This window comes from Sturnus vulgaris, chromosome Z (assembly GCF_052056855.1).
Source record: "Sturnus vulgaris isolate bStuVul1 chromosome Z, bStuVul1.hap1, whole genome shotgun sequence".
In the NCBI taxonomy this organism is placed as follows: Eukaryota; Metazoa; Chordata; class Aves; order Passeriformes; family Sturnidae; genus Sturnus; species Sturnus vulgaris.
In genome coordinates this window covers 52,157,118-52,184,917 of record NC_142283.1, presented here as the reverse complement: position 1 = coordinate 52,184,917, position 27,800 = coordinate 52,157,118, and the positions used below count along the sequence as shown (strand labels likewise).

Below are 27,800 nucleotides of genomic sequence, written 5' to 3'. Positions count from 1 at the left end.
GCATTGTACCACAAAGGGCAAAAAGGCTATACTTGGCTGCACTGCCATTCTCAGAGTAGCATCTGAGTTCTTAGACGTTTGGTTATATAGGGTTAGATATGTATCAAATATGCCTCAAATACTTAAAGGAAACTTTACAAAACTGTACTTATGACATATTTTAGGAAAATACTGGAAATTCTATTTAAATATATATATATATCTATATATATATAAAGAGAGGAAACACTAAAGTCTATCTCAAAACAAACACTGTAGTTTAGGTTGGATTATGGCATTTACTGTTCTAGATCTATGTGATACATGTGTACTGTTTCTTTTAGGTGTTGCTATGACTGATAAGACAACATTTCTGTGGAGGTGTGCGTGTGCGCCACTACAGGGATCTGGTGACTACACTGACTGTTAGTAAAATGCATGCCATGCATTTTAAGAATAATAATACTAATCATATAATAATTATCATAATCATAATCATAATATTCTGAATATGGAAATTAGTGGGGGTGAAGTGCGCTTCAGAACTAAGCACTTACCAATAGATTCTGGAGATTTAAATACGGAGAGAAGAAAGACAGCATAAAAATATTATTATATTCCTTATAATTTGGTACAAAGTTTTCAGTTAAAGCTTTATATACTAAATCATCTATGTCACATGTGAAAAAATCTTAATTTACATTAACAGAAGGTTAATTTACACAGTTCTGCTGACAACAAGCAAAAAGTAGGTTAACAAGACGATTTAACATCACAGGACAGGTCAAAAGCTGAGAATTCTGGGAAGACACGTGATTAAACAACTTAGATTCTACAACGATATTTACTACAATTGTCAAAGAAAAAAGCTCATTACATCCCAATGATCAATGATCTGATCTTATTTTGGGATAAGATTTAAACTTGATTAAATTTAGAGGGTTTTTTTGTTTTCTTTTGTTTGTTTTGTTTTGTTTTGTTTTTAATCTAAAGAGAGCAAAAGAATAAACTAGGGCAGGAGGAGAGTGAGAGAACTGCTAGGGAGGTGCAAGGGGAAAAGAGAGAGAGAGAGCAGCAAAAGCTGGAATCTACACCAAAAGCAGACTTCTGTAGATCCAGAAAATATAGGATTCATAAAGCTTTAGCGTGGACGCACACTACTGTGGCTAAATGTGTTGGAAAAATGCTCAGCCAGCAAAAAACCCCCAACTTTGTTCCATAGATTACCCACATTTCCTTTTTTTTTTTTTTTTCAGGTATAAATCTGCATGGGAAGAAGTACTGTGCTTTATGTATTTGTGAGAGGAAAGAAGATGTGTCCAAACTGGCTAATCTTTGGTGAAGTCAAATGTGGAAAAGACAGCAATAAACACATTTTAGATTTTAATTGAAGTGTCTAATGCAGGTTTTGGTTTTGATGAATATAACCATTGGTACTCCTTGCAATTTCTGAATGAAGTCCAATGTTGAAATAAATTTGTTAAAAAAAATTAAAAGGAAAGAAGAAAGAAAGAGGAGAAAATGGATCCATCAAGTACTGCAAAAAGCAGTAAAGAAAAAAATTATCAAAAAATACAGTCACAGCAGTGAGCAATGTGGAGTAAACAGAAGCTGCAAAACACATAGAGACAGACTCTATAGAAAGCTATGACAACATCACAGACATGGACAACACACCCAGTAACACAGAAAAGGAGAGGGGAAAGAGAAATTATTACCTATAAATAAAATTTTTTTAAAAAGGAAGAGAAAGAAAAGAAAGAAAAAGTGAGAGAGAACAACTCTGGGCGTCGGTGGAAACAGTAACAAGACCCTACCTGAGCGTAGCTGCTTGATGCGGCCATTGTTGTTGCTTGTGTCAACAGGTAAGAAATCTTTGAACCAAGTTATTTCAGGATCAGGATTGCCACTGGCTGCACATAACATGGTAGCTGTACGAGTTCGTTCAACCACCTTCAGCTGTGGGCCCATATCAATGGTTGGAAAACCTCGAGGAATTTGATCCTCTGAAAAAGAAATGTATGAATTGAGGGATTTCATGTTAGTTGAGCAGTACTGCATGAAAGCCCAAATCATCATCCTGCTTAACATTCAACGATCACCTAATTGTTTGTAAACAACAAACAATTGATTAAAATGCTGATACAAAAGAAAACGTTCATTTTAAAATGGCTATAAACTTTATAAAATCAGACGAGATACACTATCTAGTATGCAATCATTAGACTCATACTATGGTACCATACAACACTGATGTTGCCCTGCTTAACAGAGACCTTACTATTTTATGTGAAATATCAAATTACCATGTCTACCAACAACTGGGAAAACTCCTTCTCTTCATACCAGAGTAGGACATAAGGAAGGATGATCACACAGTATGAGACCTGGCCACTCAGAAGACGTAAGTTATGTTTCTTGCTTCTATCAGTGTTACTTATCTGCTGTTGCTCTTAACATCTATTGCCCCTGTGCTTCAATTGTCCATCTTACAGATGCACATGACAGTGCTTTACTGCTACAGGGAAGAGCTGTGAAGATGAATGCATTATATGACTGCAAAACACTGAGAAATTCTAAACATTAGAGCTGTGTGGATAGCAAAGTTAAAGTGGCAGGATACTTATAATGATATTGAGTAGATACCACAGTGTCTATTAAAATACTCAGATACAGCCCAAAGTCCTCATGCTAGTGTGGTTAATACTGAAATATTAAAAAATACTGTACAAGAGTAATTGGCCTTCATAATGTGACACCTGCTAGCAAATAACACTGGAAGTATGATCAGGTAATTTCTCAGAAATCAAGTCTGCATAGCTAAAATAACCTGTTTGAAATACACAATCTTGCTCGTCTTTTCCACTGCAATAGAAAAAGTATTATTTTGCAAAATAATATTACTTCCATTAAAAATAACCAAAGAAAAGGATCAACACTAACTATATGCCACATATTATTAAATGTATTGAATAGTCATTACTGACATACAACTGATTAAGGGATACAACTAACAGGAGAAATTGTTCAACATTAACTGCCTTTAGTTAAGGAGTGTCATATTTTCAAAGAAGTCAGATAAGTCCTCAGACTTTTCCGAAAAACTGTATAGGGAGCAAGTACAGCCTATAGATCTTTGTAGTTCCTGGAGTGTGACGTTGCTCATGAGCTACTTAATTGCTTGCAATACAAGTGCACATAGGTAACCACAGAATAGGACCTTAAAAGTCCTACATTCAACCCCACTGCCATGGACAGGAACCTCTTCCACTAGACCAATTTACTCAGAGATACATCCCACATGGTCTTGTATACATTCAGGGATGGGGGATCCAGAACCCCTCTGAGCAACCTATTTCAGTGCCTCACCACTCTCAGAGTAAAGCTTTTCTTCCTAAGATCTAATCAAAACCTACCCTCCTTCAGCTTAAGGCAAATCTCCCATTTCCTATCCCTCTTGAAAAGCCCCTCTGGCCTTCTTGTACCCTTCAGATGCTGGAAACACAAGGTCTCCAGAGCTTAACAAGGTTTCCAGAGCTTTCTCCTTTCTAGGCTGAACAGCCCCAACTCTCTTAGCTTGTAGAAGAGGTATTCCAGACCTCTGAACCTGTGGCTCTCGACTGGACTCATTGTAACTAATCAAAGTCTTTCTTGCGTTGGAGTATGCAGACATGGATGCAGTACTTCAGGTAGGAGTCTCACAAAAAAAAGAATAGAGGTATAAGCATATCTCTTGACCTCCTGGACATGCCTCTTTTGATGCAGCCCAGGATGTGGTTGACTCTCTGAGCTGCAACTGTGCACTGCAGGGTCATATCACATGTTTCGTCCACAAACAACCCTGTCTGTCTCCCCAGAGTAAGTCCCAATCCATTTTCCACTAAGTCTGTATTGTTGCTTGGAATGACCCCAACACAGGTACAGAATCTTTCCCTTAGCCTTTTTGCACTTCCTCAGGTTCCACCTCTTGGGCCCGTTAAGGTCAATCCACGTCCCTCAGTATGTGACACCACCACAGTTTGGTGTCACTGGCAAACTTGCTAAGGGGGCAATCCCACTGCCCACACTGCTGACAAAGGTGCCAAGTAGCCCTGGTCCCAATACAAATCCCTGAGGATCCCCAGCTGTCACTGGTTTCTAACTACACATTGAGCTGCTGTCTGCAACTCTAGGAGTGCCATCATCCAGCCAATTTTTTATCCACCAAGAGTTCCACCTGTAAAAATTCATGCCTCTCCAGTTTAGAAACAAGGATGACATTTGCAAGAGTGTCAAATGCTCTGTGCACAAATCCATATGGATGATTTCTGCTTCCCTTCCTTGTCCACCACGTTGCTGTAACACATTGCTGTCACATTGCTGTAACACAATCCTAGGCGGCCACCAAATTTGCCAGGCATTATTTGCCTTTAGTGAAGCCATGCTGGCTGTCACCAATCACCTAATTATTTTCAGTGTCTCACACTATATTTTTCAGGAGGATCTGCTCCATGACCTTGCTAGGCACTGATGTGGCCTGTAGTTCCTTGGTCTTCCTTATTTCCCTTTTTAAAAGTGAGTTCATGTTTTCCCCCTTTCTTGTTGGAGGGAACTTAACGAGACTGCCATGAGTTTTCAAATATGATGTGTAGTGGCTGCATTCTTTCCTTCCAACACTGTAGTCATAGAAGAGGTCCCTGTGTTTCCATCATGGTAATTAAAGTCACAGACCTGCAGGCATCCTCACATCTCTAATACCACCCATGCTGCATGTATTAGCACAATGGGGTTTTAAAAATTGCTCCCCACTGAAGCTGACTTTCTGTCTGGTGTGGCTGGAATGTCTTGGTGCTGCCCCTGAGGTGCTCTGCTGCTGACCTGTATACCCCCTCCAGGCTCCTTCTTGCTCAGACATCCAACTAGTATGTGTGGGACAGATGTTGTCCCACCCCTTATCACTATTAAACCTGATGATACCTCCCTCCCCTGTCATATCTAATTTAAACCTCTATCAATAAGCCCTGCTAGCCCTTGACCAAAGAATCTCTTCCCCCTTTGAGAAAGCTGAATCCTGTCACCATTCAGCAAGCTGGTGCCATGTATATGCCATCCCATTGTCAAAGAAACCAATATTTTGGTGATGATGCTGGTCATGGAATCATGTGGATCCATTTGTTTCTTTCAATGTTAATACCTGCAGCTGGAAGAGCAGAGGAGAAATCACTCGGTTCACCAATCATCCCAGGGCCTCGGTGCAGTGAACACAACTATTTGGAAAGCTTCCATGACTCTTCAGAACTAGGACTGCCACCCATCAGCTCATAAATGTCAAATCATTCACCAGCCATAGGCTCTTCCCAAAGAAAGGTATGTTTAATGTCTGTTTATAAAAGTCTTTGCTTTGGTATTAGCTGACAAGATTTGACTTGTGACACAGAATAGGATTTTTATGACCATACCTTTCCTACTTGGCTACTATAGAAAACCCTAGAGTCTCTTTTGCAAATACCTAAGTGTACAACAAAGATAATCTATCTTGAATGTTAATAGGATGGAGTAGTAAAGAGCTGCCCTTTCTTATTTTCAATAAGGGCAATTAAATTCCATCCATCTGCCTTATGCATAGAATCTCTTTCAGTGAATGCTCTTCATGAAATTTTCATGAGGAACATCACAATGTAACACTCAAATACTCAGAACTGTTATATTTTTGACAGTTGTGGCTGGTGTCCAACCTGGCTTTCAGGTATCTGGCAATAAACCCAGATATTCAACATCAAATGGACCAGGGAAATAATGAAATTTCTAATTGGAGGGCTTATCACAGTGGATTTAGTTTTTAAGATGTTTATTACTTATTTTTTCTCTAAGTTTATTCATGATTTGTACAACTGTCTTTACACTTTAGTGATACCAAGTATGACAGATCACCACTCTATGAAACAAAGTTGAGCATCAAATCATTGAACAACTGCACCTCAGCCATAAGAGTAAATATTACAGAATTTTTATATATTGATACCTCTACAATTTTACATGAAGTGGCCAGAAAAATATTTTTTACTGATCATTAACATGCTCATGCTAAACTATAGCATATACTGCCCTTCCCATGTAATATTCAGTTATAGTCAATTAGTTTCCAATTCATCAACAATTTAAATCAGACTTGACCTTATCAAAGCCATTTGGTACTGTCATTTTGAGAGGCCATTAAAGGTCAGATTTCTCTGTCCTTGTGGCTTAGTGACTTATACATGTAATATGTATTTTGTTTAGGATGACAGATACAAGTCATTTAGAAATAGCCACACTCTTTGAATTTGTTATGTGTCTTAAAGGTGCTGAATTTCCTTACTGGCATTAAAAGAACGCATTTAGTACTGCACTAGTATAATTTCCAATCACTGCATGAGCTCCACAAAAGTTATTTTTCAGTGTACGATCTGAATAATGTAGAAATCAATTACGAAGAGAGATTACCAGATGAGCCCTTAAGAGATAATGTTACAATATGACCTTGCCTTGCTTTGTATCATGGTTCTTAGTTCTCAACTCTGTATATTCCAACAGTTTGACACTGCTCACCCAAGGTACACAGAACGGACTACAAACAGAAGCTGCAAGCCACTGTGCTGCTAGAAAGTTATGATCTTCTTGCCATTACAGAAACTTGGAGGGATGTGACTGGAGTGTGACTATCGATGGCTACAGGCTCTCTAGAAGAGACAGGTGAGGATAGAGAGAGGCAGAAGAGTTGCCCTCTACATCAGGAGGTAGACTGAGTGTGAAAAGCTGTCTCTGAAGAACAGCCATGGGCAAGTCAAAAGCCTGTGGATAAGAATCAGAGACCTAGGCAACAAAGGGAACTTTGTGGATGATTTTAAGTACTGATCCCTGATCAAAGGGGCCCTATTGATGAAGCCTTCTTGCTCCAGCTACAGGCAGCATCATGCTCACAGGCTCTTGTCCTGCTGGGCCACTTCAACCTGGGAAAGCAGCATAGCAAGCTACAGGCAAGACAGGAAACTCCTGGAAAGAATGAGGGATACCTTCTGGAGCCAAGGAATAGACAGCAGCCCTACCAGAGAGGACAAAATCCTGGATGTGATGGGTAGCAAAGTAAGTCAGCTGGTCCTGAATATCAAGATTGGAGGGAGTCTGGGCTGCAGTGCATTGGTGGAGTCTGCAGTCCTGAGGGACACGGGCCAGGTGAAGAACAAAGTTAGGCCCCTGAACTTCAGGAAAGCAGACTTGCAGCTCTTCAAGGAGATAGCCAGTGAGACCTAGTGGGAGACTTCCCTCAGGGAAAAGGGAGTGGAACAGAGCTGGCAGATCTTTAAGGAAGTCTTCCACAGAGTGCAAGAGCTGGCAACCCCCAGGAGTAAGAAACTGGGCAAGGAAGGTAAGGGAACAGCAGGGCTGAGTAGGGAACTGCTGGTCAGACTGGGAAAGAAGCAAATGCACAGGCAGCTGAAGCTAGGATGGGTGGCAACCTAAGAAGAGTAGAGAGATGAAGTATGGTTGTGTAGGGATGAGGTCTGGAAGGCCTAGGTGAAGCTGGAATTGCACCTGGCAAGGAATTGTTCAAGGTCAAGTTGGATAGGGCTCTGAGCAACCTGGTCTAGTGGTAGGTGTCCCTGTGCATTCTAGAGGGTTTGGAAATAGGTGATCTTTAAGATACCTTGCAACACAGGCCTTTTATGATTCCATGATTCTGTGTTCTGCAAACAATGTCGTTGCTGCTAGTTTAGTAACTGCATCCCTTCCAAGAAACTTGATTGAAAAAAGCACATTAGCCTTTGCATTCAGATTTCAATGTAAGTATACCGAAAACAAATGTAAAATACGTAATTTCACTTGTTGCTGCACTCCTAGAGGGGAGATTGCCCTCATAAATGCAACGGCATTTAGGGTAGAGACTCAAACTCAGTATTTTTGTGTGAACAGTAATTTTGATAGAGTGGTATCCTGAAAATAGCTACAAGTTAAAATTATGCTCTACCAAAAAAAAGAAACCATATTTAAGTGGCATTGATAGAAAAAAGCATAGCTGTGCCACAACTATATATTACAAACTCTGTTCTGCTTATCACTTAACTCTATTTCCTCTCATCTTAAAGACAACATGTGCTGTTGCAATCTCTTTTTAAACATTTTTTTAGTGATGTAATTATTTAATATTATTTCAGGAACTGAACTTCCCAAGCTATGAAGGTGTACTGTGAAGGCTACGTTTATACAAAAGCTGGATCCAAAGAAAGAAGACAATTTCAGTACAATGGCTTTGACCCTTTGTGGTAAATCTGCATATCTAATATACAACACAGCTAGAAAAAGAGGAAGGCACTCACCTTTAGCTAGGATTTGTGCCACAGCTTCTTAACATTTTGACTACTTTTTCTGTAAAAGGTTACTTTCAGATCATGCGTAGGCCTTGCTGGCAGCCAGAAGAGTGTTAGCTTTTACAAACAGATTGAGTCTTGAAGTCTTAAATTTTGCACAGCTACCTTACTGAATCACTCTGGCAATCACCATTATGTTTTAACAAGAAAGACTGAATAGTGTGAATAGTCTTCTGAGTTACAGTACAATATGATGATATTACTATGATATGGACATGAAGTATAAATGTGAAGTATCCAAAGCAAATTGTTATGACTTTGGTTTTGGATTATGGACTATAAAGGCAAGGTAATAGCACCAAGGCCAGACAGTTGTCAAGAAAACTGGTTAATGTATTTGTTAAGTATTTAAATTTGCATTAACTGTTTTCCCCACTGAAACATCCATGTTCCAGATTATGAATCTGGAGTTCATATTCATATGTAGAACAGAATATTAACCTGAAGTTAAATCTGTGTAATCTGCTAACTAAAATACATACTCAGAGTGTTTGACTGTGCCCCTTGAAAATTTTGCTGATGTCAACCAGTTATTCTTATTGTGCAAATGGAAGGTGGTTCTCTACTCTATTCAGGAAGAAAAGAAAGTGAATCTATTCCAAGATTCACTGATAGGTTTGCCACAGGCAAATTTTAGTCATTCTGTAGCTCACAGAATAAAAAGGCACACATGGAACATTCCCAGAATACATTATAGATACTGAAGATAAACTGCCACAATAAAGTTTATTATTTCAAAGAACAGTGTAAATAAAGCTTTTATTTTCACTATTCCAGATGGCAGCAGCATATAATTTGCACTGTTTTGACATCATGACCGTATTATTCAAAATCATTCTTCTTCCTACTGAACTGAATACAGGATTGAGAACAGTAAAATCAAAGAGACTAGGGGAGGAACTAAAATCACCATTTTGCAGTGAAGCTGTATTCTGTACTATTATTGAAGAACAATGCATATAAAGGAATTGAAAAATAAAAACGGAGCCAATTCTAATTATACATAAAAATTAAATTGGATTTAAAAGATATAAAGCATCAGAGAAGTGCCAGTTAATAAACATTATTCATACTGAAACACTTTACAAGGCAAATTTTGGCAAATAGAAGTAATTATGAACACACAATAAATTATTTTGTGGGATCCTTTGTCCAACGTTGCTATATACAGATGGATACTTTTTCTTAGTGGCGCTGTACATCAGTAAGGCAGGGTAATGGCTACACTAGAATAATAGATCTCAGTATTGGTTGGGAGTTCTCTTTAATTTCACACAATTTTAGCACACAAGGATAGTGAATTAGACATTGATAAGATGACCATTAAAAATTCGACATTAAGAACAGCTGCCCATACCACCCCATCAAAACCCATGGATTTCAAAGTATCTTCATATACTGAAGAGATGTGCAAAGCACATTTTGATTCAAAAGAAAATAAATTTGTTTAGTAGCTCTGTATGCAATTACCTTGCAAATTGCAAAGTAATGTCTATATAACAGAACATAGAGCCACTTAGACTGAATTATCATTTGTATGAATGTTGAAGCAGCAATTTCACATTGCATTAAGTCAGTTAACATTCATTGTTATTAGCATTTAGCTTTAAATAAGTTCTCTGTTTCAAGAAATGAGTGCACTGAGCCTTTGAAATCAGATATCTTCATAAGGACATGAAAATGGAAAATGGAATTTACACCTTTCAGCAGTTCTCAAAATCTGCAAAATTAGACTGCACATAGCAAGCTTTTCCCAAAGTGACCTGTCTCACTCACATGAACAATGAAATACCACTCACTCTGCTTTAATGATGACTTTCTGAATAACAAGAATTAACATTTGTAGAGTCATCACTCATATGAAAACACAAGCCTCAAAATCATGGTTTATTCTCAGATTTGTACACAGTGTCATAGGCTAAGAGCAGAGCATATCATCTGAACATCAATGTGCCCAAATTTGGTTATGATTCAACTTTTGGATGTCTGTCTGTTCTGTTCATTTGGAATGTAACAGTAGATACAAGAAGCTGTGTCTCCCCCTAAAAAATAAAAAACAAACAAACAACAAACAAGAAACCACCACCAATGTAGGGAATCTAAGCATCCCCCCTACCAGATGTCCCTTATCTAACACAAGGAGAGGACTCAGAGTCTGAGGTAATGAAACTAAGGCAGACACTGTGGTGTTTTAAGAGCAGGGTATCATATATTAAGGAAAAGAAAAGCTAAACTTCTGAAGCAAAGAGGATACAGCATCCCACATATTTCCATATGCAAATATTCACGAGAAAATACTATATATTTTGCATTGGTGAATAAAAGACAAGAGGACTGCAAAGGGTGGCAATATGAATTTCCATTATTACTGCTCCTGATTTAAGGCTTAGTTTCCAGAAAGGGTTAGGATTTAGATTATGCTAAATCAGGGTTAAAATGGGGCCTGCCAAGAATCAAGATTAGGAAAAAAAAAGCTTGCTTGCTCTGTCCAGTCAACATTTTTAACATACTAATATTTGTGCTTTTACATCCTCCTTACTTCTATTTGAAAAATAAAGAGGAAAGCAGTACAATGTAGGCAGTCTTTGCTTTAAGCTTTGCTTTTTCACATCACATACAGCTTTATGGTGAGTAAAGAATGAGATGACCAGCAGGTTCATATGTACACCAGAGCACACTCTTCATCTTAGTAGCCTGAATTGTCCAAAGCATTCTGGACAATGCTTTTATGTCCAGAACACATAAAAGCATTCTTTTCCGTTTCTTCCTCTCCTTCATACTCTTTGTTACAATAACTATGTTAGTAAATATACATGACATTTTCCATAAGTAGTTACCTTGTACTCATTCTTAAGTATAAAGCAATAAATCTTTGCAATGAAGTTCCCACATCTCCATTTGAGAATGAAGTAGAAGCATCTTGTTTTCTGGAGTTCAAAGAGCAAGAGAGAAAAGAGGAAATAAGGGCAGTCTGTCAAAGGAGTTCTCAGACCATACTGTCTGCCTCTCCCTCCTTCCTCATCATGGCCATTTCTCATCAGTGTTACTTACTGATGTTACACTGCTCTCAAGGAATTGTTTCCTCAATGGCATAATCTTCCTCAATGTTTTTGAATGCAGCCTACATACTCTGTAGCCTGAACTGTCAACTATAAACTATACTAACTGCATTAATGTCACAGCTGCAGAATTTAGGAACTTGACAAAGGAATTTGTCAAAACCATTAACTTTGTTGAAGTATTGTTTTTACAGGAGAACAACACTATTTTCTGCATTTCTAGCTCAAAATCAAACTTGCACATTTTAGAAAGGAGATATTTTCATTTTGGTAAGTGGTTAGAAAGATGCCCCAAGAGACATATCATTTAGCTCTCTAAAAGGAAGAATAAGGGTTATGGAATTGTATCCCTTGAGTTTTAACAAAAGATACTTCATTCAGGATGTACAAAGCACTTTTGGTGCAGTGAATTAAACAGTAAGGTAGTGTCTATGCATTTCAACTGCTTTCCTGGTGCTCAGCACAACAATGCACCTGTACAGATGTAACAATTTGAATGTTACTGCATTGTTTCTATAAACAGCAAATATAAGTGCAAAAAACAAAACAAGGGAAGCCCTATTATTGCTGTAGGATGGAGAAAAAGGAGATATGTTGTTAGAACATGAAGTAAACTTTGGGAAAATGCAGTCAAAGAAGATATCCCTTGAATTCAGTGCTCTTCAGTGTTGTAATAATGTTACTCATACAAAATATGAACCATTTTTCTACATCTAATGCAGCATTCATCTTTATTGGTCTGAAGAGCATGCTTGCAACATTCATAATGCTTACGTGATTACAGATTCCTAGTAAAAAAGAATAAACACAATAGCTTCCATTTTTATGTTTTCTTTGCTTGTTTTATTTTAAGTCTTTCCACCACTAGGAACATAGGTCTATCAATTAAGAAAATGCTGGAAGATGTAAGGCACAAAATAATGCCTTGTATCATGTAATCCTAATATAAATAAGCAAAAGACGGAATCCAAAGTACTGGCAGAAGTTGAAACACATGGCAAACTGTATGAACCTTTAACAGAAGGAAGAAAATAGTTCCTTTATAAATAGATGAAGTTCTTCTCTGATTGCTTGGCTATGCAGGGAGTGGGTGTGCTCTGGACTTCACTCTTCATATGCTTGAATATGAGGGAGGAATCCCTCTCACTACTTTATGTGTCACCACTTTTGGCAACATTTCCTTTCACAGATACGGAGAAGATGCCTGTCTTCTAACAGGGGTCTGTTAGCAGAGAAGAACAGTGTCTTAGGTTGCAATACAGGATGTGACCAAAAGTATGTATTCTATCACCATCTGTTAAAATCAGGTGGGGCAGTCATCTTTATCTTTTTCCGTAACCCATCCTTCCTCCAGGGCAATATCGTTTGTTAATGGGCCATTAAGTCCCACTGCATGACTGATAAAATTACATCATCCCACTGGGAGATGCTCCAGCCAGGGGGAGGAGCCAAGCCTTTCCTACCTAGATAAAAACTGAGATCTGGAACACCAAGGCAGCCTTTTCCCACTGGATTCCAGAGGAAAAATCTGTGGGCCTTTTCACATCATCACTGGACCTTCAGAGGAAAACTGCACCCTTCTACAGGAGCACTGCTTCAGCTGAACCATATCTGTCATCCAGGAGGATGCAGCCACCATTTACTGGGACGACTACCAGCATCCTGACTGACAGGGTGTCAGGTTGTATTCTGACTCTGCCAGAGTTTTTGGGTTTGTTCTCTGTAATATTGTATTTCTATTTTAATTTTCCTAGTAAAGAACTGTTATTCCTATTCCCATATCTTTGCCTGAGAGCCCCTTAATTTCAAAATTATTATAATTTTGAGGGGGGGGGTTAAATTCTCCATTTTAAAAAGAGGGTCCTGCCTTTCTTGGCAGATATTTGTCTTTCAAACCAAAACAAACAGGTATAGGAAAAAGAAGAGAAGGGGGTAGATATGAATTGCTCTTTTATTTGGGGTGAGTTTCACCACCTAAAATAGGTTTTTCTTGGGCAGACAAGGATGCTACAGGGGTGAAAACACCATTGATTTGTGGTCTAGGATTCAGAAGGGCTTTCTCTCTAGCAGAGGACACTGCATAAAATCCAGCTTTTCACAGTCCCCTGGCAAGCTGAATAACCACTGCTGATATAAAACCTCTAATGAGCATGGAGTCACACAGAACTTCACATTAATACTTTACAGTATACACATGGCTAAGGCAGCCAACATTTCATCTCATAAGGTCAAGTTATTGTCAAGTTTTCATCTCATGAAGACTTGAAGATTCATGACGTCAAAGGTTTGCTTTGTCACCCAAACCCAACGTTTAGAACTGTGGCCTGTGACTTTAAGTCCTACCTGAACTTTTGCTGCTGCCCTAAGATGAAGTAAGTGGGAATAGTCTGTGATCGAGTGTGCTTCACGATATAATAGAGAGTGCAGCTATTAGAAATGATAGATAATGTCTGTACTGTGAGTTAATGTGTGGAAGAGAATGCTCAACACCCCAGCATGCTCTGGAGCATGGCAGAGGCCCTGCCTTGAGCTTGCAGAGAGGTGATACAAGGCAACACACACTCTCATCTGCTGGGAGCCTGCTCCTGTCCTGTGGTCCTCCAACACATTTTTCACAATAATATTCATACAGCCTTGAAAGGGGTATTGTGAATCACTGTGAGCTGAATGGAGCATACTCAAGCAGGCTCTCTGGAAGACTGAAGGAGAAAGATTACTTTAAACATGATACTTTCACATTTGTCTAGCAACAACAGCTAATATTTGTCATGGAACTGCAAATGAGGAGTGATGTGGGAATTCATTCATAAGATGTCGAACAGAGAACAATACCAGATTTACTCAGTTTTGCTATAACTCTTGCAACAACTTACTTGACTAATTCCACCACAATTTATACTGTCAGGAATTTGAAATCGGATGTTGGCTGGGCATAGGAACATAGGATGTTAAAAATCTTTTTTTTAAAAAAAACTCTCTTATATGCGGAGATCACACCTCTAAGTAAATAATAATTATTTTAACTACTTCTTCATTATTTTAAATAATTATGAAATTCAGTGCTACCTCTAAAAAAGGTAATGAAACTGAAATCCACAACGGGCAGTGAAAATTGAAATTTGTCAATCTAGAGTCTGAATGAATATATTTAAGTTACAAAAAAATATGGTCCACAATATTTTTAAACATTTGCATAGTAAATATTAAACTGTTTTGAGGTAAAGTATAGACAAGATTTTTGTTTTCATAGTTTCTGTTTAATTTTCTCACCAACTTCTATCCATCTAATCAAAGATCATCAATCATTTCTGATCTTTTAAATTACGAGCCTTGGTTGTTTCTAGTTCATTTTGCTTTGGTGTGTTCTAATGTTTTGTAGAAGAAATTTCTACAAATAAGTTGCATGAAGAAAGTACAAATGAAGAAAACAGAATGCTTGATAAGAGAAGATGTGAATGTGTCCAGTGGTGTTTTAAAACTCAGTGGAAGGCCCTACACTTCAGAAGTAATGCAAGCAATTGACTGAGAGAGCCAGGGTTATATATGTTTTCAATAATAGAACTGTTTCTCTTTGGATTTATTAGTAGTAACATCTGTCATCCATTTTACAACAGTACAAAACTCATTTCTTTCAGAGAAAAGAGATTGAACTATTTTTCCTTTAGGCTGGAAAGGTAGGCATGAAGATTTTTATATGTACTCTTTAGAAGCAATTGGGAACAGGTCAGATGTTACAATAATTGAGAAATAATTTCCACTACTAAACAAATACATAGCAAAAAATCTTAGAACGCACGAAAGTATTTCAGTATTCTGATATATTTTTTGTACCTGAAGAAGACTTAAAAATCAATCTGTATGTGCTAAATGACCTTCTGCTTTTATCTCATTATGCCATTCTACTTTGAGTATTTGAGTATGTATCACTTTAAGTGATAAAATACAAGCTGTTCCATTAATGAAATGTAAGAGGGGTTCTAAAAAGAAGGTTAGTTGTTTTTGTCTCTATTGTAACATTCAGCTCCTCTGGCAAATTAGGAAAATATTTTGCCAATACACAGGTAGCTTTTTGTGTGTGTGTTCTTTCTTTAAATATTGTGCTTCTGGAAAAGTTTTGTCTAAACTATTTATTCTGATGCATCCCGATTTTCATCTGTTCTGATTTTTAACCTTTAATATAACACATTTAAGCCTTCATGACCTATTGCACGTATATGTCCATAAACACTTTTATCTTCAAAGCTCCACCTTAAAGGACATCTTACTGTCCTTTAAAAATCCAGTAACAACTTCAAAGACTACCAGCAAGAACTTCGAGGAAAAAAACAATCTCTTATTTTGGTTCTAAAATGTCTATGCTTCTCTATTGTAAGTTAAGCCAACATTTTCTAATTCTCTAACTCTTTGGCACTTAGCAGCTGGCTTTCCACAAAAGTCGGCATCATGGATATGACAACTGCATAAACATGACAAAGTTCTTGCCTGAACACACTGAAAATCTCCCTCTGAACTAAAAAGTCTGAAAGATCTTGGGAATTATCAGCAAGTACCTCACAAATCTCTATGTCTGCTGCTGATTGTGCTTTGCAGCTCAGACAGGAAGTGAGACTATGTGAGCTTCTATTACAAACTTAATTATTCAAAAGAGAAACAAAACAATGTTTTTACAAGATAATGTCCTGATGAAGCCTTCAACAACTGACAACAAACATACTTAAATGTTTCTACCTGTTTTGAAGAAGCTTAACACAAACACTTTCTCTCAAATAAAAATCTGAAAATGCTCTCAAAAAATCAATGACTACCACACATAGCACTCTTATATTGTGCTTACATTTGGACAAAGTATTTTATTCCAGAAAAGGACACAAAAATTACTTAGAAAGTATCTTATCTTACATGAAAACCAAAAATGTAACCAACTATGAGCTGTAAGTTATTGCTTCCTGCTTCAACTTAATGGAGGACATCAGAAACATTAAAAGTTAGGATATACTACCTGCAGTTCTGGGGACTATTTTTCTAATGATTCTGAGTCAGGTAAAATTATTATACATTATACATGAGGAAAACATGTAGTAAGGCTAAATTAACTGATGCACAACATATGCAAGACCAATGTATAACAGAATAAATTATATAATTTCTTCCGAGTAGGTCATATTAACTATAGAGGGTTTCTGACGACTTCTTCTTTCCTACGTTTTTCACTAAAGGGTAAAAGTTCTTTCCAATTAAGGTAAAAAAAAATTAAGTAGGTATTACTTATGTAACATGATTTTACAAAGTGTTTCAGAAAGCAGACTTATCCATTATAGTGAAAAATGGGTAGAGTTTGATCTTTATAGCTCTATAAAATTAGACTAGATTTCTAAAAATTTCATCATAATTTCTTATTTTCTATTGTATTTAGTAATATTCAACCCCCTGCACGTTAAAAAAGGTAATTAAAAATCCATTTTCAATATCATATAATTATACAAATCATGGAAAAAATACTCCATATTTCCTAAATCTAGATATTCTGCTCAAAATAATCATATGCAGAAAATTATTTCTTGATTTTCTTCCAATGGCTTTAGAAGTTTTTCATTACATAATCTGTGTAACTTAAAGATCCTGAGTAGTCTCATTGAGGAAACTGACTGCAATGGAACTATTTACACACTTAAGCATATTGCCAAAACAACTGTCACATTTTCTAAATTCATTCCCATTTCACTTCATAAGTTACTGCATCTCATGTTTTCTTCCTACTCCAAAGCCAACCAGATCATTTACAGTTTTCCCACAAAGGACAAATATTAGATTTTCTTTCTCTGTAAGAGAAGTCAACTTGCATGCATATCACTTGTCTTCCTGAGATTAAAAAACCACTGTTTAGATTTTATGCAGAGTAAAGTGAAAATTTCGACATGCATCATCAAGAATACTTCATTTTACTATCATATTAGGAATAGATCTTATGATAAGCAAACACAACTTTGCAGAGAAATAAATTATTATTTTCTTATATCATGGAAAAAAGAAGGAAGCCACTTAGCATTTGTTCTTATCACTAGCTATCAGACTTCTTAGGGCCTGAACAGGCAACCTTTTTTATGCAAGCAACACTGAAAATTAGTTACTAGAAAACCAAGATAAAAGAGCAAAAAGAAATTTCCAAGTTGCTATTTTGGCAATGCAGGTGAACTAGAATACACACATGCAATAATTGATTAAAAGTTCCATGGGATTTTATCACCATTCACGGCTAATAACTATGTTTTAGATCACAATAGGATGCTAAGGCAAAAAGCACTGAGATTTTTGTACCAAAGTACTGAGTATTAGCTAAATGGTAAAATTACCAATTACCACTACTGCTTGTTCTAGCAGCTACATATCGATAGACATACTATTTAGAGGTTTTAAGACTGAAAGCTCACAGCTGGAGGTTGTAGGGAAGTAAGGGAACAACTACATTCTCAGGCAGTATGAGACGTTTGTTTAATAAGTATTACAATAAAGCACGTATGTTTTCTTTCTCTTGATGTCTATATAGTACTAATTAACAAAAGAAGAAACAAGAGAAAGAATAGATGTTAATAAAACCTAGAATTCATATTTAGCACATGTATTGCAGGCAAAACCAGCACAGTATCCCACAGAATAATCTAGAAATCAAATGGCTCTTTTAATAGTATTATTAGCAGTGTTGAACAGACATCCATTTTATATTGATCTTGTTTTACTGTATCCTTAGTATGGTAAGTTATTTCTGTTGTTCCATCTGCACATACATTTATGTTGCTATAGTAAGGTTCTGGTTTGCCTTTCTATATTTTTCTCTACCAGTAGTGTAACAAGCTATGTTTATTTCCTTAAGACTATGGAGAGGAATGCTCAAAAGGTATTTATTGAGTTTTAAGCTTTGATCTTCCTGGTATTTTTACTCTAGAGACAAGTACCTTTTAAAACCTTTCTTCCTTTTCCTTTCCCTCCCAATTTTCTTCCAGCAGAGGAGTCTTTCAGCCAGTGTTTAGTCTTCTCTTCAAAACCGACTCCCTAGAGCATTGTAACTAATTGTCAATCTCCCAAAAGCAAAGATAAGAATTTAAAGAACTGCTTTCAATTTAGCTGCAAAATTAACTCCTTGTTTCCCTCCTGTTGTCGAGATCCCTTTATATTGCTGGTGCTCTCAGCTTTGGTTAATTGCCCTGAGCCACAGTGCCTGTAAGGCAGAGCTGGTGCCAACAGTGCCAGTGCAGTGCATCTGCCATGCAGCTACACAGTGCTGCCACACACTCTGCACCAGAGGGCTCCCATGAAGAGTCTGAAGTCAGTCTGTGCACTGCCTGTGGCTAACACCAGAGGAAATGAAAATTTAGGAAGATTTTATTGCAGGTTATGAAGTTATGGTGTGCATGGATTGCTTTATCTCCAATATAACAGCGGTCCCAGCTCTGGTATTGCCTTATCACGTCAGATAAACACTCTACTTGCTGCACTGAGTACTAAAAGACCAGAAAATAAGATTTGGTGGTAATAATAAATTCTTAGCCTACCATTTATAATGCAACTCCCACCTCTGAAGTTGTTTTAAGAGATGTTTGAGTGTGTACTGCTTTACAATATATATGTACAGAAAACAGTTATGATGACTCATTGCTTTCTGCCTTTTGTAAAATGCTTTTCATACGGAAAGGGACAGCTAAGTTCACTCAAAATTTGGTGGGAGTGTGCCAGCCTTCTGCAATATACAGGGTAAAAGACTTTGGGTAAAACTCCCAGAAGAATTTTAGCATGCAATTCTGAAAGAAGAAATGATAGAGATGTAACATCTGCAATATGACTATGCATGTGAGATACTTGCACTCAGACTCAAAACAGCATAATGATCACATCTGCATGCAAATTCCAAAATTTAAATGTGATGAAGACATATGTGGTACTTAAAAACTGAAAAACAAGCCTCAGTTTCTTTCTGAACAGTGAATGCTATAATCACTCCACAGATATTAACAGTCATTTCAAGCTTTTCAGATTAACTAACTCCATATTTTATTCTGTTTTTTTTTTTTTTTCACTTAAAAGAAAAATCTAGCTCATACTAGAATATTAAGAGCAAGAGATAGCTTATATTTCTTTTTTATTTTGAAACTACTAAGTGCCAAGCAGTCACATTTTATTTCAGGGATTAACAAACAACTTTGTTCATTAAGTTTGTTCACGTTAATATTGAGTCACAGAAATGAAAAATTTCCTTAAATCCTACTCTACCATTTCTAGAATTATTTATTACTTCATATTCACACAAATTGAGCATCAAATCTTATGGGAAATGCAAAATATTTTAAAAATATATGTAGAAATGTTTGAATACATCTAGGTACAGATTCTAGCTTTTAACTTGAAACTCAGAGATGACTAGAATAAAGAAAAGCATACAATACTCTAAATTCCTATAGAGGACTCTACAGAGGCCTCGGTAAATACTTTTAAAATTATAGTAATTAATTTTGGCTAATGGCTAACTCACTTTACTTTTCTTTAGAATTTCCAGAGAGAAACAGGTTATTCTTAAAAAATCAGAGATTTTCAAAAAAGCATAGAAAATAAATATCTTTTCCTAGAAACACATAACATTGAGGCTGCCTTCAGAGTCAGTATTTCACTTCTATGTTTTGTGAAGAAAACTGGAAGGACTGATTATACACTTTGTAATGGACATATATATATATGTGTATATATATGTGTGTGTATATATGTATGTATGTTAGAAATAAGAGGCTTCTTTATGAGGCACACAGCCAGGACATGCAAACTTAAATACGTATCAGCTTCATGTGTTCTCTGGTGATACAAGCAAGGAAAAGGTCACTGAATGATGCTGAATTTGGGAAACAATATTCAGATCTCAACAACATGGCTCTGAGACAAGGATGTCTGCTTCCGTATTTCTTACACTAAGCAGCATCTTTAGAAGTTCTGTAGATTTCTACAGGACTGTTTTAAAGTTTAAAGATATCTATAGGAAAATACTATTTTAATAGGAAAATGACCAAAAATGAATCATTCCCTGATATAAGTTTAAAAACAGTGAGTACAATTCAGCAACACAATCTGAATTTGTAGTTAAAAGACAGTTTGTGCACTATGCAACACTCCTAGAATCTAGCAAACAGCTCTGTGGTTCATTTCCACAGCCAGCTGGTCTTTCACAAAAATATGGTTCTATGTTCTCTCTGTAATTATTACTCATACACTTGGAATAAATCTGTTCTTCCCAGGGTTGTCACTCAAATCACCACTCAGTATCTCTCAAAAATATTCTTTCAAAATATCAATGGACAGAAGGGTTGAAGGACCTCACTTTGTCCCAAGATAACAGACAATGACCAATAAAGGTAATGCAACTGGAAAGTAAGAATCCCTAAATTTCACAGTGCTCCCTAACTCTTTCTCAGTGTTTGACAACTCTTGAGATACCAGTACTCACATAGTTCAACTGCTATTAAACCCTCTACTCTTCCTGATCATTCACTCAATCGGACACCACCAGTCTGGAAATAAATTACCCATTCTCAGAGATGTGAGAAAATATGATTCAGTAACTCATGTTGCCAAATTTACCATAAACCCTCTGGCATATGGATTTCAGAGGTACCCCTACGTCCACGTGGTCAAAGGCAATATAATTTCACTGTGATGATGCTTGTTGCTCAAAAGAAGCTTGCTGCTCAAAGGAAGCACATATGTCTTTTGGTCTGGCTAAAATATCAATGTTTTGCTTCCTGCTGGGTGTAGGAAAGACATCTCTGCTGGGGAAGGAGGGGAACTGCCCAAGATTTACTTTGCAAATTCATTAAATAGCTCCAGCCTTTGGTTAAGTTCAATACACGTCTTTATTCTCCAGTAATACCTAATTCTTGCTTTTGAAGGAACTTCAGTAGAAAAACTCTGAACGGAGTTGTAAGGTTTTTAAGGGTCAGAACTTCAGATTTTATACTGAAGATCCTGTTTTGATGGCCATGTCGCTGCGGTTTTTTTCTATATACATACAAATTTCTGTAATAAAACATCTTCTAACCCAAAACTTCTATGGTGCTTCTCATCCCTCTGAAAATAAAAATAACCCAAAGTTTTCATTAATTTAGAAAACAATCTAATGTTGTTGAGGACTGCAATTTTTAGCAAAGGAAAACAGCAAACAAACATATTCACAAGAATAAATAAAACAGGCCAGTGTTACAGTTTTCCTTCCCTTTATATATTATCCCATGCACAGAATAATTAATTGGTAATATGCTTCCAGTTTTATAATAACACAGTATTTCAAAACTGAAGACATTTATTACAACGTCTGTGCAGTGTCTAGAGCAGCACACTTAACCTCTTTGATTATATCTTTAGTAGAACGTCTCTTCATCTTTAATTATCAGTATTACTCATCCTCTGCAGATTCTTTAGCAGACTTTGTGTTTAAATTTAATCATGCAGGGGAACGTAGTGGTTCTGATTAAATTCACATTCTGATTTTGTCCTTACTATGGCTCAAGCTGATACTACTCACAATAGTGATGGTGATTTTTAAGTCTGAAAATGCTATGAAAGCTGACTGTGTATCATGTTTTGCAATCAGCTGTTTCAAGAGATTGTGAGACGTTCAAATTCAATCCTAAATCAGTGCCTACACTGATAGGCACAATACAGAGAGAAGAGATGTTACTATAAAGAATCTACTATAAAATTAGAGTTTACTGTAAAACTTTGGGTCTACTATAAAATTAGAATGTTTTGTCAGTAACAATGACAATAAAATATTTTGGTATTTACAATCAATATACTTAAAGGCACTTCACCTCTCCACAAGTGCCCACATACTTTCTTAGATATTTGCATAAAAGGTTTTGTAAATTGATTTTCATGTAAGAGATTCTGAATTACTTGTCTGCATTTTTTGTTGAGTAGATGAAAGAGATTTTTCTGTCTCTCGCTTCTGAAAAGGAGAAAATAAAATGGCAGCTGTTTGGAAAAAACGCAGAAGGAATACAGCAGGGTTCCTCCACAACCATGGGTGACCTGAAAAAAATCTGTCACGGCAGATTTGTTTTTCCATTTTTTCTATGAGAAGCTGCATTACAAAAAATACACCAAAATCTTCACAAGGATTATTGTACATGCTATAATAATGGTGAGGAAGTCAAGTAAAAGTTTATAGTGGACTTTCTTAATGAAAGAAAAGGAGTGGTGGATTTTTCAGCTAAACAGAAAACCATCAGGTCACAGAGTGTATTTGCTTTCTGTATTGGTTGGGGAATACCAAATCAAATCTCTTTTTTATTGCAAGATGTTGAAAAGATAAATAGAGTTCAGAAAATAACAACAAAATTTAGGAAACACCTGAATGAAGTAATTCATTGTGGAGCATGGAGGATTAATGTTAGAGCTCTCTTGGAAAATAGTTGTAAATAAACAGCAGTTTAGGAGAAGGAGGATGAGCACAAAGATAGGGCAGGTGTGGAATAACTGAGTCTTTTTTTAGTCAGTCATAAGCATCATCAAAAAGTACCTTAAGTGAGGAAACATGGTCTTCTTACCAAGTCTAATTTAATTCCAGAGAAAGTGTGTATATATAAATATAAATATACAAACACATATATATAAAGAAAAAGTATGACATGATCAGTATTTACTCAGTGGTACTACATATAAGAAAGATTTAAGTATGGGCAATAAATGATAAATAATTTGTCAAACTGCAGATGCTACCCTTGGAGCTGATAAATGTGATTGATCTGCATAAACAGGCCCTAAATTTACATTTTGATGTTTCAGGATATTCTGTGATTTTGAATCAAAATATGCACACTCCTAATATATCTGTAGCTGACACCAACTTTCTCCTTCTCATCCCCAAATCTTTTAAATTACCCTTTGAAAGGGTCTCATGAATTCATTTTTTTTTAGTCTGGGAATTTACTCTCATTTAGATAATTACTTTTGCATTGTGTTAATGAGTACTTAAAATAGCACATAACAATGTGAGCCACTCAGTGGTAAGGACAAGTTGATTTCAATTCTGATGTCATATAATGCTTTTGGGCCATGAAACTGGATGTTTATATGCAGTGAGTGTTTCATATCTAGATTAATAGCTGTATTTTCTCTAGCAGCTTCTATCTATTCCATTGTTAAGGTTTTGTGGCAAGAACAGTATCACCATATAGACTTGTAGAGCGTCCAGCACAATGGTGCTTCAATTTTGATTGGACACATAGAAAGCTATTGTAATACAAATACAGTATTTGTTGATAGAAAGATTAGATAAATATATTAAAGTTGATGAGAGCGTATTATTCTCTACAGGGATTTTGAATCTACTGTTCTCTTCTTTTAAAAAAAACTTGACTGCTGTTTGTGACAATGGAATATTTTCCTTCATTCCACAGCAAAGCCAATGCAAAATAATTACTTAATATATGATAAGAGTGTGGCCAGTGAGAATAGGTCTATTTTGGTAAATAAATTACTTTGAGCTATCATATGCCCCAAAGTAAATCGACAGCTGCAACAGTTTTCAGTAAGCCATTAGTGTGCAAAGATAAAATGATGTACTTCTGCAGAGACAAAAGGCTGGTACAACAGCCAAACCAGTTGATTTGTTAAAATTCAAGACTTTATGCAGGCTGCTAGAAAAACCATTTAACTTTACCTTTCAAACAGAGAGATAAGAATCTGACACATTTTAAATGGCTGTTTCTGGGCTGTCAGTCATAGCAGGCCAAGAGAAGAACACTAAAACTGTGAGTTATTGTGAACTTTCCAAATGTAGGCATAGAAATTAGACTGCTACAGTACTCTAAGACTGGGATTACAGAAATACAAGAAAGAAAAGAAAAAAAACAATCAGGAAAATAAAGACATCAGTGATCAAGCATCAGGTCATGAAAAACCAAAATGTGTCATTTTATTCTTTCATTTGTTTTCACTATGAATGATTAAATAAACCACAATTATCTATTGAACAATGGCCTTCAAAGCAAGAAAATGAAAATCATCAACATTTGCCTTCAATAGTCCAATAGTGCTTCATATCTTGTCTTAGAAAAGCTAGCAAATATTGCTGTTAATACTGTTCAGCCAAAAAGCCCTGCTTTTCAGCAGCATGAGATGCAGAGTATTTTTATTAAAAGGAGAATTATATCACAATAATATCTTGTCTATTTGTACTGAGAAGCATCCTTGGCAATCAGAAGATTGAATTTCAATTAGATTGCACTTCTGATGCTCTGTAGACATAATCAAACGTAGCTGACTTTTATTTGGAAAGAAAATATTCTTTCACGTATAGATTTGAAAATGTTCATGATCATATATAGTGAAAAAAACCCACTGGCAATGGGAAACACCAACTAGGTCAATAATCTGCTTAATTTAGGGTTCTTCCCAATGATCCATTTTAACTTGTTTTTGGTTTTTGCTTGTTTGGTTGGTTGGTTGTTTTTGTTTTCTTTCATTGTCATATTATTGCTATTCTTGACCTATGACCCCCACATATATCCTGTATTCCTTTATACCTCCCCAGCCTGAATCTTGGTGAAGCATATACCCCGTGTTTTCTATTATGATTCCTATCACATTCTTCAAACTAATGAACACTGAGTGCAGAAGCATCTCTAACTGACAACAAACTCAATCCTGTTTTGGCTGATGTGTGTTGTCGCAACTTCACAGCTCTTATGACAGAGGAATTGTAAAAGGAAAGGTTAGACAAGGAATGTTGCTGCATTTTCACTAACAACTGTGCTAAGCAATCTGTTGATCCTTTTGCTTCTATTTAATTTGCTTTAGATTAATTAAACACTGATATGTCTTTTTAGAGTAACATTATGAAGGGGCTGCTTAACCAAACATTTTGATTTAGGTTTAATTCTAAAATAGAAGGTACATATTATGATGGAAGAACAAATCACAAAATTGACAACAAATTCTCATTAATAGGAGTTTTGATAAATAGAAAATTATAAAATAATAATTAAAACAAAAAAATTGCTATTTTGAAGTCAAATTACAAAAACAACTCATCTGTAATACAGGTGTGCCTGTTATCACCATCCCATTTAGTTCTTGAATATTAATTTTCTGGAAGTTCTTATACAAGTTTCGCCCTTCTTCATTAATTGAAAAGCCAACCCCTCATACGAATGGCATCACTTTGTTCATTCTTTGTGTGTGTTATGTTTTCTGCTTTAGCTAGTTAAATCAAAAGCTATTTTTGAACCATGAATTAGCCTTTCAAAATTCATATGTTTAGCATAAAATTCAGCGGACTTAAAATGGACTGTAATTTATTTGGGAAAACTTTGCATTTACTTCTAATTCTTTTAGTTACAAGTTTACATACAATTCAGTCTGATCCATCAGCTGGCTTTTTCTCACCCCTATCCTAAGTGTTAAAATATTAGGGAACTAAGGGTGTCCGAAAATCTTCAGCTCTAGGTGGTGCAGTTATAGCTGAAGAACTGACAGCAGAGCAGATCCAAAGACTGGTAGGGTCAAAGTAACATGGAGTTTGAATGACTATTAAAATGGAAAATAAGTATTGTTAATAATAACAGAAGTGTATCCATAATAATACTGGTTTTAGCATTTTAGTATTTCAGTAGTTATTATTCTTTGTTCAACAACAAAGATATAGCTGGTGATGTATCGAGTTAGAGAGTGTAACCAAACAGTTCTCCCCTCTTCTGATGGGCATTGAGACACTATTTTCCTTGATTTACCTTGAGGAAAAAAAATATACATGACATCTTTCCTTTTGTTGAAGTGGACTGTAGATAACACCATCACTAAATATCACTCAGAGACCTGTAATGGGACTTAAACTTGCAACTTAATGATCTCTGAGAAATGTGGTAACACCTGAGGCAACAAAAGCAATACAGGACAGGTTTCAAAAATACAACTAGTAAATTTCAAAACTTTTACCAGTTTATCACAGAAAAATCACATCCTAACATGGAGACCTCTAAGCAGAAAATTCCCTATAGAATTCTTTAAAAAGGTTGAGTTTTTTGCTACTCATGTTTCAAATGTTAATCTATAGTTATATGTCCAGTGTTTGTAGTGAGTGTTTAATGTTAATTTTGATAATGGTCTTTATAACATTCCACAAAGAAACAGCATTATATATTGATTTATTTTCTCTTGTTACGCGTCAGTATCAAGGGACCCATGCGGAAAGCAGATATAAGGTGACAGAAGCATTCTCACTTCTCAGCAGTTTTCATTAGCTATGAAGAAGTAATGTTTTTTGTTCAGGTAACTGATGAATACCTAGGACGACCTAGACCCTTCTAGATATTTATGTCAGTAGCAGTGGTGACTGAGGTTAAGTCCAGAGGTGACTATTGCATTGTGCTGTACAGAGGAATTCCTGAGCTCAGGGACACCTCATCAGCATCCCAGAGCCCTGGAAGACCTGGGATCTCTTGCAAGCCAATGAGGAATGAAGGGGATTTTTGTCAGGAGCTGATGTAAAACAGCTCTACTAAGTGTAATTGACAAGGAGTGCAGTGAACAGAACAGGCACACAGAGTGTGACATGGCAGAAAGGTGTGGCAGGCAGTTTGAACGGCAGTTCAGAAAGGTAGGGCACAGAATTTAGGGAATAAGTCATCATCACCAAACTAAAAAAGGACTGTGGTTTCCACTCAGTAAAAAGCCACTGTCAGAAGAAACACAGTGACCCAGACAAACCTCACACATCAACACACAGCTGTCCAGGTCTCCAGCTGCAGGGAGTGTTGGAGCTTCCCATGGATGCCAGAGGGCAGTGGAGATGGTGTCTGTTTGCACTGTGTACAAGTGGATGATCTGCTAAGCTTGGTGGCAGAACTGAGTGAGGAAGTGGTCAAGGGGTATGAGGAAGTGTGGGGAGTAGTTCATTGAACTGTAGGAGTCCACTGTCCTGGTGGACTACCTCCAAGAAAGGTGCTCAAGCTGCAGGAGACAGTCAAAAGACAGAGATATCAGGGAGACAGAGTGGGACAGTGGGTTCCAATCCCAGTGGTGGGGAACCATAGCCTGCTGAGGAGAGCTCAAAAATTCACCCTCTGGTATGCAGGGAAAGCAGAGAGGGAGGGAGTGCATTGACACAGGAGGGCTGGAAAGTAGCGAAAAAACAAAACAAAAACAAAACCCAAAAAACAAAAGGAAGAGGAAAAGAACAAATAAAAGCAAAGGGCTTCCTTCAAAGCCAGACATTTTCCCCCAGATATGCTTTGCAGCTGTGCAGGCTAATGAGACAACACACCCAGCACACTCTCGGAAGAACAGCCAGAGCTAATTGGAGCAGTCAACCTGCTCCAGAAATAAGGCAATTAACCACTAG

At 36.6% G+C, this 27,800-nt stretch overlaps 1 protein-coding gene across 47 annotated transcripts in view; it reads right to left on the bottom strand.

The window, feature by feature from the left end:
* Positions 1-27,800, bottom strand: part of PTPRD (protein tyrosine phosphatase receptor type D) — a 1,149,067-nt gene that overhangs the window by 138,660 nt on the left and 982,607 nt on the right. For 25 of the 47 annotated variants that reach the window (XM_088156874.1, XM_088156894.1, XM_088156902.1 and 22 more), the window contains exon 12: positions 1,797-1,985. In XM_088156874.1, the coding sequence (XP_088013000.1) occupies positions 1,797-1,985 (189 nt within the window). Of the gene's footprint in view, positions 1-536; positions 546-1,796; positions 1,986-27,800 lie in introns of all 47 variants that reach the window. The other 22 variants (XM_088156870.1, XM_088156871.1, XM_088156869.1 and 19 more) reach the window with 1 other exon arrangement.